The sequence below is a fragment of the Gossypium raimondii genome, chromosome 7 (genome assembly GCF_025698545.1).
Source record: "Gossypium raimondii isolate GPD5lz chromosome 7, ASM2569854v1, whole genome shotgun sequence".
In the NCBI taxonomy this organism is placed as follows: Eukaryota; Viridiplantae; Streptophyta; class Magnoliopsida; order Malvales; family Malvaceae; genus Gossypium; species Gossypium raimondii.
The window spans coordinates 7,258,949-7,273,841 of NC_068571.1; the positions used below are offsets into that span (position 1 = coordinate 7,258,949).

Sequence of the window (14,893 nt, forward strand, 5' to 3'; positions counted from 1 at the left end):
AAAGGTTAGCTACAATCGCTTTGCTTCTCTCCTAATTCAATTTATTTATATATTAAATAGTATGTTTGTATATGTTTAATACGTAATGTATATAAGATATTTTAATTAACAAATCTTTGAAATATCTAATCTTATGATTTAAAACAACCCCATCTACTACGTGTTTCATTCATGCCATCACCATATTTCATTTCACTTTTGTTTGAAGGCAACTTTTATTAGAATCAGACTTCAACTTAAAATATTATTTAAAGGATATCGAATTTTTTATCACTCAACTCGACATGTATAGATTAAAGAGTGATATTAAATGTGAAAATTTAAATCCCAACATTTGCAGCACTTTTTTTTCTTATATCGGGACTTTGATTTATTATAAAGTTTTTTTTTTAGTTTCTTCTATTAATGTTATGAATAAATAAATTGTTAATTTTTGTTTCAATTTAAATTTTAACATTTGCAACTGATTGTTGAATTGAATTCACTGATGCAATTAAGTTAAACATATTTTCAGAGAGGATAATAGGTATGCGGGTTATTTCGGACATATCGTCTCCTCCACCTAGTATTATTCCTCATCTACAAGCAAACACTTGTGGCAATGGGAAACTCCATTTGAGCTAGATAAATTTTCTTTCTATTTTTTTTTTTATGAATTATAAGATGAGAATAAAACTCTAATAGTAACATGACTAGCAAAACTTAAATTGAGACCACACTTGAGACAGTAAATACTTTAACCATCATGCCAACACACGAGATTCAGAGTTTACTTAATTTAGCATTCCTAAATTACTAATAAATAATTTTTACTGGATAATAAAGGAGGGCACAACACTATCAATTAAAGATCATCAAGCACTAGAAAACTAATTTCATAATTATTACATATTCATGCAATGCTAGGTTAATTAATTAATTTTTTTAATTTTTAATTTTTAAACTAATTTCATCATAAAATGGTCCAAAAGGCACTTAATTCCACATTACTTTACGGGTCTGTTCTTTAAAACTATTTAAAAGTATAAGGATTAAACTTTTTAATTTTAGACAAGCACAGGGATCATATGAAAAATTTAACCATTTCTCAAAATCCGAATCACCTGTGATTATTTTCCGGCAACATTACTACGACCTAAGCATCAACGGTCAGGGGCAAGCCAGAAAACTTTTGAGGGTAGAAATTAAATTATATTCTTTTATGCTAGTAAAAATACGACTTTACTATTTTAAAGAATTAAATTAAAATTTTATCATTTTTGAAAGGGTTAAAGTATAATTTTATTATTATAAATTTAAAATTTGAAGAGTCTTAAATTTTTTTTTTCTATTTTAGAAGTCCCTAAATTTGCCACATAAAATATATAATTTTTTTTTCTATATTACATTATTACATGATAAATTAATAGCTACTTTCAAAAAAAAAAAAAAGGCTCTATTCAAAACAGATGAATTTGATATGGGATTCGAATTTTGCTATTCCATATTAAACCATTTTAGAACGCCGATAAAATTAGAGATTTCAAATGCCTATGATAATTAAAGCTAGACAATAAAGAGTTGGTTTGACATTTGACGTGGCAAAGGAAGGGATGGTTATGGATCGGACGGTTCAAATCAAACCCATGAATCATAACACAATGAAGCAGACCTCATGCGATCACTCCTCCCTCTAGTGACCTAGTCCCTGAAGGCAATTCAAAATTACCGGGGGAAAAACCCTCATAAACCCTAAATTAAACCTCTCCATTAAAGGAAAAAGCAGAACTAAAACAGTGGAAGAAAACAGAGAAAATGTTCTCCCCAGGATTGAAGCGAAGCAAATTAAGCTCGCAGAAGGAGAGAAATGTAGGGGCAAATCTAAGGGCACCAGATTCTCCATCAACTCCACTTACAGAGAACAATAAACCAGCGCACCAAGCTTCGATTCCAGATCGCCCAAGTACCGGCACTCCCGCTCCTTGGGCTCCTCGCTTGTCTGTTCTTGCCAGGTACTATTTCCACTTTCCATTTTGAGGCTTTATTGATTGAGCAAGAGCCTTACGATTTTGAGATAGTTGGTGTTGAATTTGAATTTTGGGATCGTAATTTTGTCTTTTGCATTTTTGCTTCAAAAAAGGGATTCTCGTGTGAGTAATGTTTTGAAATTAGGCTTCTTGAATTAAGATGAAGAAATGTGGGAATGTGGCAAGCAAAGATGGTAAGTGAATTGTTGAGTGTTAAGAAAAGAAGAATCTAATGCTGGACAGTCTTAAGAGTAGAGGATAGAATTTGTTTCACGGTTAAGGTTATTGCTTCTTGTGGGTGGTGATGTCTTATGGATGCGAGCATGGCATGAAAATTGTAATCTTGCTTTGTAATCCTAGGAAGTTTGAGCCTTATACTGAAAAAGAAAGAGAATACTGGCTGGTGATTGGCCTTGCTTCCATGTGTTTTATTGAAAATGTCTAGTACTCTTAAAATAATGTTTCAACCTGCTATGAGTTGTTGGTTAAACATACTTTAGTTTTGCTGCTTGATGGCTTAAACGGCAAACTGATACTATAATTTATACCACGTATAGGTCTGATTGGGATTATTGTTGAAACTAATGAAAAAGCAGTAGAGGAAAGAACATGTGGCTAGATGAGTAGGGGATTTGAGCAAAAGAATGCCTAACCCGTTAGAGTTAGTTTAGTCTAGAAAAATTCAAACTTAAAGAGAAACAATTCTGAAATTTAACCTGTTATTAACTGAATCAACCTAAAAAATAACTAGAAAGTTATATAGGACCACTGCTTAATTTCGAAGTTACCAGATAAAAACCTCAATTGACCTATAAAAAACTCCTTCCTAAAAAAAAAAGAAAAATCGAAATCTGGAAAAAGGAAAGGAGCTCTATGCCTTAGTATAGCTCCTGCAAGTATCTGCCTCATAATCCTTTTTATAGATCTCCAGAGTCTATGGATTCACTTCCTTACTGTGTCTGTGTGTGGCTTAAACTCCTGGTTAGTAAATAGTAATATATTTAACATTTTGTGCGCAATTGTACCCAGAATTCCTCCAGCAAACAAGAATGATAAAGGGGATGGGGTGGATCCGATTAAGCCAGTTTTTGTTGGAGAGTTTCCACAAGTTGTTCATGATGAACAGACCAGCTTTTTGCAGAGGCGTGTTCCTGGTTAGTATTGCTGGTTCCTATCATCAACCATGTGCAGATCTATGCAGTTCCTTTAGAAAAACTAATTTGTTGCTTCTTTGTGATCTGTTCCAGCTGATTTTTGTATATCAGGCGGAATGGATAAGGGAACATGCCTATCATGGATTATATACGGGAACAAAATTTTTATCTGGAGTTATTTGTCATTCACAGCTCCAAAGAAATGTGTTACTCTTGAACTTCCTTCTGATGTTTTAGGAAATGCAGATCTTGGCAGAAATTCCTATCTCCGCAATAATTGGTTGCTTTCTGTTGTCAATTGGGATAGCACCTTGAAAGTAACAAATAGAGCTGCAAACCATTGCTATTCTGCTGGTATTGTTTTGTGTAACCAGAAAACTCGAGCTGTTTTATACTGGTCTGATATCTTTGCTGATGTGGGAGCTGCTCCTGTTACCATTTGTTCATCTTCTGATGAATTATTGGTAACTTCTTCATGTATTGACAGCAATGCCACCCCAAACAGGCATGCAACAAATTTTACTGGCTCAAGTTCTTTCAACTCTTTGATTGCTTCTGCAATTCCTGGTACCCAAAATGCCTGTGTTGCCCTTGCATGTTGTTCTAGTGGTGAACTTTATCAATTTTACTGCAGCCCGAATGGTATTCAAGTAAATAAAGTACACCAGAACATACAAAGTTTATCATCCCAAGGCACTGGTGTTGGTCAACTTGTTGGGAGCAAGGGATATCCGAGGTCAATGATATGGCGTCTTCCATACTTTTCTGTTTCAGACTGCAACCGCCAATTTTTTCTGCTGACAGATCATGAAATACAGTGTTTCAACATCAAGCTCTTTCCTGATTTAGAGGTGTCAAAGCTTTGGTCTCAGGAAATTGTGGGTAATGATGGTGATTTGGGAATTAAGAAGGATCTGGCTGGACAAAAACGAATCTGGCCTCTAGACCTGCAGGTGGATGATCATGGTAAAGTTATTACTGTTCTTGTTGCCACCTTCTGCAAGGATCGGGTTAGCAGCTCAAGTTACACTCAATATTCTCTTCTGACCATGCAATATATGTCTGAAGTGAACATCTCCTCTGATTTACATGAAAGAGTTTTAGAGAAAAAGGCTCCAATCCAAGTGATAATACCAAAAGCCAGGGTAGAGGATGAGGACTTCTTATTCTCCATGAGACTTCGAGTAGGGGGCAAGCCCGCAGGATCAACAATCGTACTTTCTGGTGAAGGAACTGCAACAGTCTCCCATTATCACAGAAATTCTACTCGACTCTATCAATTTGATTTGCCTCATGATGCTGGGAAAGTTCTTGATGCTTCGGTTCTTCCTCCTACTGATGATGGGGAAGATGGCGCATGGGTTGTGCTTACCGAGAAAGCAGGGATATGGGCAATACCAGAAAAGGCTGTTGTACTTGGTGGGGTTGAACCCCCTGAGCGGAGCTTGTCACGCAAAGGGAGCTCGAATGAAGGCTCTGCACAAGAAGAGAGAAGGAACCTTATGTTTGCAAACAATATTGCTCCTAGAAGGGCTAGTTCAGATGCATGGGATGCTGGTGGTAGACAAGCAACTGGTTTGACTGGTATTACACGCAGAACTGCCCAAGATGAAGAATCAGAAGCTTTGCTATGTCAATTTTTCCATGAGTTTCTGATAACTGGGAAGGTTGATGGATCACTAGAAAAACTTAAGAGTTCTGGGGCATTTGAAAGGGGTGGAGAAACTAATGTCTTTGTACGGACAAGCAAATCAATCGTTGACACCTTAGCTAAACACTGGACAACTACTAGAGGTGCTGAAATTGTTGCTATGGGTATTATATCGACTCAGCTCATGGATAAGCAGCAGAAGCATAACAAATTTCTCCAGTTTCTTGCTTTATCCAAGTGCCATGAGGAGTTATGTTCTGGACAGAGTATGATCTGCTACTTGTTGCCATAGCTTTTGCTACTGCATTTCATTTTCTTCATTTTCCTTTTTTTTTTCTTAGAGTTTGATTGCATAAAACAGTATGTAGTCTCCATCATGGTACATTTAACATAGACCATGACCAGTAATCTGCCTTCAGTTGCTTTTTGAACTGTTACTTAGCACAGATGTTGACTGATAACTCTTAGGACTTGACTGAGCATTTCATGTTACAATATGTAGACAAGTTGCAGAGGTGACTTTATGTTTAATTGTTATAAGTGTGGAGGTTACGTTGAACTTTTGGCTGCAGTTTAGATTCTTAGCATTTCCCAGTGGTCATATTTTGATATTTGATTAGCATCTTAGATCTTTCTGTGGCTAAAATCAAATATTGTTTCCATTGCCAGATATTCTCAGGAGTGAACCTTGTGGGCAGGTTTTTATTCTTGATGCTATATTTGACTGCAATTTCTTCCCTCTTCTTCGTATTTAGTACAGATCTAGGGAAACTATGTCTTACTACTAAAGGGGAATAATTTATTTCTGGTCTCTCTTGCCTTCTAATCAAACAACAGGCAAAAGGGAAAAATCATGCCTAATTTGTTACTTGTTTGGCAGGACATTCTTTGCAAATCATCTTAGAACATGGTGAAAAGCTCTCTGCAATTATTCAACTCAGGGAGCTACAGAATGCAATTAACCAAAACCGTTCAACTGGAGTTGGCTCCACTCATTCAAGTTTTGAAAATCAAGTTTCAGGTGCTCTTTGGGATCTGATTCAGTTAGTAGGGGAGAGGGCCAGGCGAAATACTGTCCTTCTGATGGACAGAGATAATGCTGAAGTGTTCTATAGTAAGGTCTCTGATCTCGAACAAGTATTTTATTGCTTAGAAAGACATCTAGAATATATAATCAGCATGGAGCAACCAGATGGATTTCAGATCCATAGAGCTTGCGAACTCTCAAATTCATGTGTTACTATATTTCGCGCTGCCATGGACTACAAGAATGAGAATCACCTATGGTATCCACCACCAGAGGGTTTAACGCCTTGGTATTGTCAACCAGTGGTGCGTAACGGGCTGTGGAGTATTGCGTCTTTCATGCTTCAGCTGTTAAAAGAAACATCTGAAATTGATATGTCAGCAAAATCAGAACTATATTCTCATCTGGAAGCATTGGCTGAAGTTCTTCTTGAGGCGTCTAGTGGTGCTATAAATGCTAAAGTTGAGCGAGGAGAAGAGCACAAAGGTCTTCTGAATGAGTACTGGAGTAGAAGGGATGCAATTCTTGATTCCCTTTATCAACAAGTTAAAGGTTTTGTAGAAGCTGGTCATCAGGTGAATCCTTTTTCTGCCCAGTATTGTATTCATTTCTTCCTGGTTGTTCATTTGCATGCATCCTTGAATTGTTTATTTCTTGCAGGACTTAACTGATAACACAGGAGAGAATAAAGAAGAAATCCTTAAAAATCTGTCTTCAAGCTTGCTGTCAATAGCAAAACGACATGAAGGCTATCAGACCATGTGGAACATATGTTGTGATCTCAATGATTCAGGGTTGCTCAAAAATCTTATGGTATGATTTGAGTATTTACTTCGACACATTTTTCTTGTTTAGGTTCATTGATTTTCTTGAACATCTGCTATGCTCCCCCAACCCTTAGGTATGAAATTGCATGCTCTCTCACTGTCCCTGCACTATTTGCAACATTTGGACAAATCTATCAACGGTTCCCTAAGCCATGCTTTCTTAAAGTTGCCATAACAAATGGAACAAAGAAGTTATGTTTTGATTTTCGTCCTGCAAGAGTTTGCAAACATATTCACTGTATACTTAATTTTAAATTGTTGCATGTTCAAGTGTTATTTTTAGGCATTTATGGGATTATTAGGGCATTTGGTTTAGGATACGGCCTATCAGTACCTATGTTACTTCTGTTTCGAGTTGCTTTTAATTATTGAGATATCTTTGAGTGAAGATTGAGTTTCAAGTGTTAAGATGTCTCTTCCCGGTGGTTTTCTTATCTTCTCTCCACTCTTTCCTTTTTTCTCAAAAATTTCCTTAAATTCTCTTCTCCTTACTCCTTTTCTATCTGAATTTATATTATTCTCTTTCTCCTTCATTCCCTTGTTGTCTCACTGCTTTCTAGAATAACTTTAGATTGTGTATTATGCAGCATGAGAGCATGGGACCTAGATGTGGATTCAGTTACTTTGTGTTTAAACAGCTGTATGGAAAGAAGCAATACTCTAAGCTACTAAGGCTTGGGGAGGAATTCCAGGAAGAGCTATCTATTTTCTTAAATCATTACCAGGATCTCCTATGGCTTCATGAAGTATTCCTTCATCGGTTTTCAGCAGCTTCAGAAACTCTTCATGTTGTGGCTCTTTCTCAAGATGAGGGCTCTATTTCAATCACTGAAGAGGAGATCGATTCTGACCACACAAATCCAGTACCAACATTGACTGACAGGCGGCGACTTTTGAACCTCTCCAAGATTGCTGCCTTTGCAGGTAATCTGTTTTCTCATTTCTCATTTATTACTTGATTGCATACTAGTTCGTATTTTATATTGATTTTATTCTTTGTTTCATGGGAAAATTCCATCTTTTTTTATCATAAAATACTGCTTAGTTAGTAGAGGAGAAATCTTGAAAGAAAATTATGGTTGAAAAGGGAAAATAAGGGGATTCCATGGAGGGATTATATGAACTGATATCATTGGTAAATGTACTTTTTCTTTCCTCCATCCTTGCCTTTTTTGATCATGTTCCAGTTTTTAAAAGTTGAAAACATAATTTTAAAAATCTCTTACTAATAGGCCTATAAAACCCCATTTCCATTTCCCACTTATCCTTTTTTCTTCTTTCTCTTAACAATTAGGTAAAGATGCTGACTCTCAGATAAAAGCGAAAAGAATAGAAGCTGATTTGAAGATTTTGAGATTGCAGGTTTGTTGCATTCAATGAGATTTTTCTTTTTATGCGTTTATCTGAAACACTGTTGTTTCTCATTAATACATGGTTTTATCATATCACAACCTATATTGATTCATATTAGCTGTTATGAACCGTCTGAAATGGGGTGTAATCAAGCTGAGCTGAATCAAGCTTTTTAAAAGCTCAAGCTTGGGATAGAAATTTGATTAATAATTTACTTGTATATATTACATTATAAAAATATTGTAAACTGAATCTATCTCACAAGCAGTTTGAGCTGAGCATTAAAATTCAATATTACTGATTGCTTTTTGAAGCCTTCTAGGCACTCGATATAATAATGTAATGAATAGCACCAGTGCATGGAAATATATTAATCTGCTTTATCCATTTATAGTCAAGTCCGTATTTTTTTGTCATCTTCTGCAGGAAGAAATTATGGAAGTTCTACCTATGGATGACACGAACCAACATGTTGAAAAGAAGCTCCTTCATCCTGAGGAGCTCATAGAGCTGTGTCTCGAAAGTGGAAGCAAAGAGCTAGCTTTGCAGGTTTTTGATGTATTTGCATGGACTAGCTCATCATTTCGCAAGAGCCATAGGAACCTTTTGGAGGAGTGCTGGAAGAAGGCTGCCGATCAAGACCCTTGGAGCGAGCTATATCAAGCATCAGTATCTGAAGGTTGGAGCGACGAGGAAACTTTGCAACAACTTAGCCGAACTATCCTTTTCAAGGCTTCAAACAGGTGTTATGGTCCGAAAGCAGAAACCATTGAAGACGGATTCGGTGAAGTGCTGCCATTGAGACAAGAAAACGTAGAAGTAGCTGGTTTGAAAGACGCACGATCATCCGTTGAGGCAATATTGATGCAACATAGGGATTTCCCATATGCAGGTAAGCTAATGCTTACTGCCCTAATGCTAGGATGTGTACAAGGGGACGATGTTAAATTAGAAGAGAGCCTTTCCCCAATGGTTTGACAGATTAGGGCTAATACTGATTATACTGATTACATTCTTGAGATTGCCTTTTTCATTAGTGGTATTTGTATAATTTCATATCTTATTTTGGGGGTCTTATTAAATGCATACCCCAAGCATGCATTTACAAGATTTTTCCTTTTTTCAGAAAAAAAAAAAAAAACAGAAGATCAAGGCATCAACATGTGAGCTTGGAGATAATTATCCACTTAAAAACTAATTTTTTTAATTTTAAAAAATTATTTTTCGCTTGACCCTTAGCAGGTGTTTTAAGATCTCTTTTTCAGCGATAGTGTTAGTAGTTTATATTCTTTTAGTCGCCAAAGACATCTGTAACAAAATAGAAAATTAAATTTGTTTTTTATGTTAAAAATCAAATGGACGAGAGAGTTTCCCTATTTTTCTGACTATATTATATGCCATGAATAATTGAATACAACATTTATCAGTAAAAACAATCATTGTATAATCATCCATAGTAATCGGATCCTTCTTTTTAGAACATGTTTAAACATAAATTCACAGTATCACGACTTAGTGCCGACAAAAAATGTTGATAAAACAAACCTGGAAGACCATCAATGCCCGGTGCCTTATTCGGATCCATCTGCTTAAAAGCTGACTACCTCAGCCGTGAAAGGGGCACACAAACCTCCATTCATTGGTCCAGTAACAGATGGCTTAGTAGCATCCAACAACCGATCCGCCTTACCTTAAATATCCGACCGGAACAGGTTCACAAAATATTCCATAGCCACACCCTGAATACCATTAATATCCTCTACCCTATTCCTCAACCCATCCTCCAAAAACACAATAAAATTTTTACGCTTCGTGAAGCACGAGTATGGAAAAGAAAACGTGTGTTTTGATCCCCTTCAACTAAACAATTCTAAACTGTTGACGCCAATAGACCTCATCATAAAGCTTACCAAGCTAAGAACGAGGGCAACGCAATGTAACGACTTTCTCAAACGTATTCGATGCATCCATCAATCGGTCCACATGAGGCCAATCGCCTCATCCAACTCCTACTCATATTATACCGCCGTTGTTGCCACACACCCAACCAAGCTTGGCCTCGTCGAGCTTATCTAAAACCGCCCAACCCTACAATCCTCATCACCTGCCTAGCAAGCCTCTTACAAAAAATACAGCCTTGGATTCCCCACACCTGCCTTAGTCCTCCCCCCCATCGTATCCAAATAGATAGCACTATGATCTAATTCACTTGCCCGAACAACCTTAACCTAGACTAGCAAATGTTGCCCCAACCATGCAACCAAGGCCACAAAATGATCCAAATGTTCCTTGATCAGCCTGACCCTCTCTCTATTATTTGATCATGTGAATCACCCTTGATCCAACTTAATATCAACTAGCCCAACCTCATCTAGGGCCTCCCTAAATGCTTCCATAGCCACTTGAGGCTTACAACGACCACCATATTTTTTCATAATCGGCCACAAACTCATTGAAGTCACCTTACAAGCCATGGCAAAGTTGATCGACCACCAATCTCTCTCAACAATTGCCACGTTTCCTCCCGCCTACCCCCTTTCAGATGGCCATAGATCCTAGTAATCCGTATATTTGACACACCATTAACTAGAACAAGCATGTCAATATGGTTCCTGAAAAACTTTGCAAACTAAAATGATAATCCTTTTTCCAAAGCATAGCCAACCCTCGATTATTCAAATCCACCACAAAATAATCATACATATTGCACCCTAATCGAATGTCATCAAACTCAAGCACACAATTGAGTCTCATAGAGGAATACAATATTAGGGTCTTGTGTAACAACCATCCATTGCAGTTTCTGAATTGCCTTTGGGTTCTAAGCCCACGATAGTTCCAATAGAAGAACCTCATTGATCCTGGCAGGGTTGCTTAACAGCCACCACTAAGTTGTCAGCCAGTCCACCCTCTACCTTATGCCCATAAGAACCTCCCTTTCCATCTTCATTGTGCTCACCCAGTCGAGCCCTATTCTTCTTTCCATTCTCAGATGGCTTAAAGCTACCAGCACTATCCCTTTGAACCTTAACAAAATGACGGCCCCTACTGTGGCTTGAATGGGACCCATCTTCCTCATGAGCTCCCTTGTCTATGTTGGAAAATTTTGGTCTAAAAACGATTCTCTGTCATATCGAAAAATTAAAATTTTGAAAATTGAGTCGGTTTGTTATATTTATGGCAATAAAATTTTCTCAAAAAATACCTATTCTTTGTGCGAGACAGATCCCAGACATTCTTGACTTTCAATCGAACAACCTTCCCTACTATTCTCGTACTACGAATCACTTCGAGTGTGGCCCCGAACAATCACGAATCAAACACAAAACTAGAAATAATTTCTTACTTTTAGTAGGAAAGTAATTTTCTCTCAATAGAAACCAATAGAATTGTTATTCCTAGAAAATAGAATTTATACTTACAAATAAATTCTCACTATTTTTGGGCAGAATAACAATATCTCAAAGTTTTGTGCTCTTTTAGTACCATTTATTTATAGGGAGAGATATAAGAATCTTGGTTTAATTAGTAGAACACAAATAATACTTATTTGTTAGAAAAACTAGTCTCCTAGTTTAACAAGGAGAGGGGGGCGACACAACCTAGTTAAATATACTAGGGTTGTCGCCTTTCATCTGTATTGTGAGGATTTTTTGGGTCTCTCTTGTATTAGGTCCAATTATATGTGCTTTCTTGACTTTTAAGTCAACACTTTATAATTTAGTCCAACCTAATAAATGCTTTTCTATTTCTCAAAATAAATATTATTTATTAAATTTGTTGGGGATCGACCCGATTAAGCAACGAACAAGTAAAATATAGCGGAAGAAATTGAGAAATTGAACACACAAATTGAACACGAAAAAACCCCTCCAAAGAAGATAAAAAACCACGGGCAAAGATAATTTTACTATAATAGCAAAAGAACAAAGAGTACAAAAGATGAAGATAAAAACTAAACCCAAAAAAAACCCCGAAAATAAAGAACCCTCAAAACGTAAACACAAAATTCTCTAAAAGTGTTATGAGTTCTAATCTCTAATGAGTGTATTATCTAATGTTGTAAAAAGATTATTTATAGGCTAAATTCATAGGTTAAATAATAATAATATAATTTGGACTAATCGAGTTTGATTGACATAAATAAACAAAGTTTAACTGGAGAATTATTTCTCCAATTTGACTGAAATATGAGTCATACTCAACAAAATTAATTTAATTAGATAAATTAATTTTCCAGTTAAATAAATTTCTCAATCGAATTCTAATTCCGTTAAAGTCATACCAACTTTACCGTAAAAGAATTTATGAGAACATATATTTAATTTCCATATTCAATGATTCACAATGACCAATTAATTTAATTTTATTTTCAAACTTCAATTATTTGATTAAATAATAATTCAAAAACTTAAATTAATTCTCAAGTCATTTCCATACTTCGTGAAAAAACATATTCATTTCTGAATGTAGCTCATATTTTTAACTTTATCATTTCCATCGATTTATGTTCATTTGATTCTTTATGCAATTCATTTATGGTTTTAACGAGCTAGCAAAGGGACCGAATGGACATATATAATTAGGGCATGATTTATAATTAAGTTCTATCTTTTCGCCCATTAATTATAAACTCATTTAGTCTCGAATTCATTCCACTATAGTATTGTGATTGAGCTCTCCCTAATTACATACCATTACGAAAGCTACTCAATCAATACTCGTCCAATGACCTTGTCATAAGTGTGTTACCCTTATAGGATATCTTTAATCTCTTTGGGATAAATCTATTCTCCCAATATGATCCTATTTTATCTCATGGTAACGACTACATCTTCCTTCATGAAAAGTCAATTATTATAAAATAGTAATTAAGTCATTTATCACAAAGACAAATGACCAGTGACCACATTTAGTTTTCATCTATCATGTAATGCTAATGAGAGGATATCGTTTACCTATTTCTTAGGCTATGAATTCTACTATTGTGAATGATGCTACATGCTATTGAAGTCATATACCCAACGCTCCAGCTTTCGGGTCCTTTATCTATTTGCACTTAGGCTTTTACTTATATCAAAGTATACGAGTCACACATACATAGTCCATCATCCACTCATGATTTAGGTATGCCACACTATGAATGTCACAAGTGAATAAATCCGCAAACGAATTTAGGCTCTATTCTACTTGGGTCTTGGCCAATGTACTACAAGTTTAGTTAGTTACATCTATGTCTCTATCTTTTAAGAGTCATCCACTCTAATGCTCAAGACAAAACATCTCCCCAATTGGATTTGATAGATGACATATTAGTCTTTCAATTGGTTTGTTTATTTTTTATTAGACTAATGAAATATTTTGGTTCATATACTAATATAAGTTATATTCCCGTTGTAACAACCCATTTTTCAGTGGTGTTAGAAATAGTGGTTATGAGGCCACAAATCCGACGAGTAAGTTTGTAAATGTTATTATTTAATATTTACGAGTCAATTATGGTTTTAAAATAAAATTTGAATTGGTAATTTATACTATTTGAAAGAATAATTAGGTTCAAGTGGTATGATCCTAAAGTCAAATAGTTTTAGAAAATGAGGTATTGAGACCTAGTTTCTAAAAACCTGAGTCGTAAATGTTTTAATAAATATTTACGAGTATTATTAAGGTTGTATTAAAGTTTCGTTAACAATTTTAATGGTTAGATAGTTAATTAATTAAAAAGACTAAATTGAAAATGTGTAAAACTTGTTAATTAATGCATTTAGGTGATTAAATGGCTTAATTAGTAATTAAGGAGGATCTATATGGTAATTAAGCCTTAGTTAATATAGTTGGACGGCAATGAAAGTAAAAATAGTAAAAGAACACATGTTTTAATGGCAAAATGGTAATTAACCTAAAAATTAAAACAAATTAATTAGAAAAAGACATCATCTTCTTCTTCATTTGTTTTAATGGTTAGCCAAATATACCATGGGAGAAAAGCTTAACATTCAGCTGGTTTAAACCTTGCATGGGTAAGTTTTGAGTCCCTTTTTGATGAATTTTTATGTTTTTGAGATCGTTGCAATTAGGTCCAGTTAGCCCGTACCTTTGTTTTTGAATCTGTTAAAAATTTTGGAAGTTACCATTGATGAATTTTAGTTGTTTTTGATGATAATTATATGTTTGGAGCTTTGATTATGATTTGTGATAGTTTTATAAAGTTATTTTTGTTAGTTTTTGATTTAAGGATTTAATTGTTAAAATGTCAAAGTTTCAAGAATTAAAGGTGAATATGAGGTCTTTTATGGACTGTTTAGAAGCATTAGATATTCGGTTATAATGTTGATTTGAGGAAAATGGTTAATTTGATGATTTTTGGGTTAAGAGACTAAATTGTTTGGGGTAATTATGTAAATTCAAAAATAAAAGGGTATTAATTGTAAAATGGATTGGAACGTGAAATTTAACCTAATAATTTAGAAATTTCACATTTTAGATCAAGATCCCGTATATACTTGTGGAAAAAGAAAAATTATGAAATAGTCCCTGAACTTCTACAACTATTACAATTCAATCTAGGTAAGTTTGTACGGTTTAGAATTTAACATATATATGAATTTTTGAATAGTATAACATAGTACAATATATATAATCAATTGTTGATAATGAATGATTATTTGATATATGTTACTGAATTTGATGTTCAGATTGGATTGAACGCGGGATAGCGTACAGTCGTGATTGGTGTGTTACAGGGGATTGGAGTGGAGATGATTATGGAGTGATGTATATACATATTACCTAAGTAAATTGAGGTTCAGCATTTCTTGCAAACTCTCGTGTTATACTTTCTGTTTGGTGTGTTTCGGAGGGACTAGCTCTTGTGA

General features: G+C 35.1%; 1 protein-coding gene across 1 annotated transcript; it reads left to right on the forward strand.

Annotated features, from left to right (window-relative positions):
* The first annotated feature begins 1,698 nt into the window (after nucleotides 1-1,698).
* Nucleotides 1,699-9,126, forward strand: LOC105802931 (nuclear pore complex protein NUP133). The gene is made up of 8 exons (XM_012634844.2): nucleotides 1,699-1,991; nucleotides 3,036-3,160; nucleotides 3,254-5,077; nucleotides 5,692-6,413; nucleotides 6,499-6,651; nucleotides 7,253-7,589; nucleotides 7,960-8,027; nucleotides 8,445-9,126. Exons 1-8 carry the CDS (start codon nucleotides 1,795-1,797, stop codon nucleotides 8,994-8,996), a joined length of 3,978 nt encoding a protein of 1,325 aa, XP_012490298.1. The 5' UTR covers nucleotides 1,699-1,794; the 3' UTR covers nucleotides 8,997-9,126.
* Nucleotides 9,127-14,893: the final 5,767 nt, after the last annotated feature.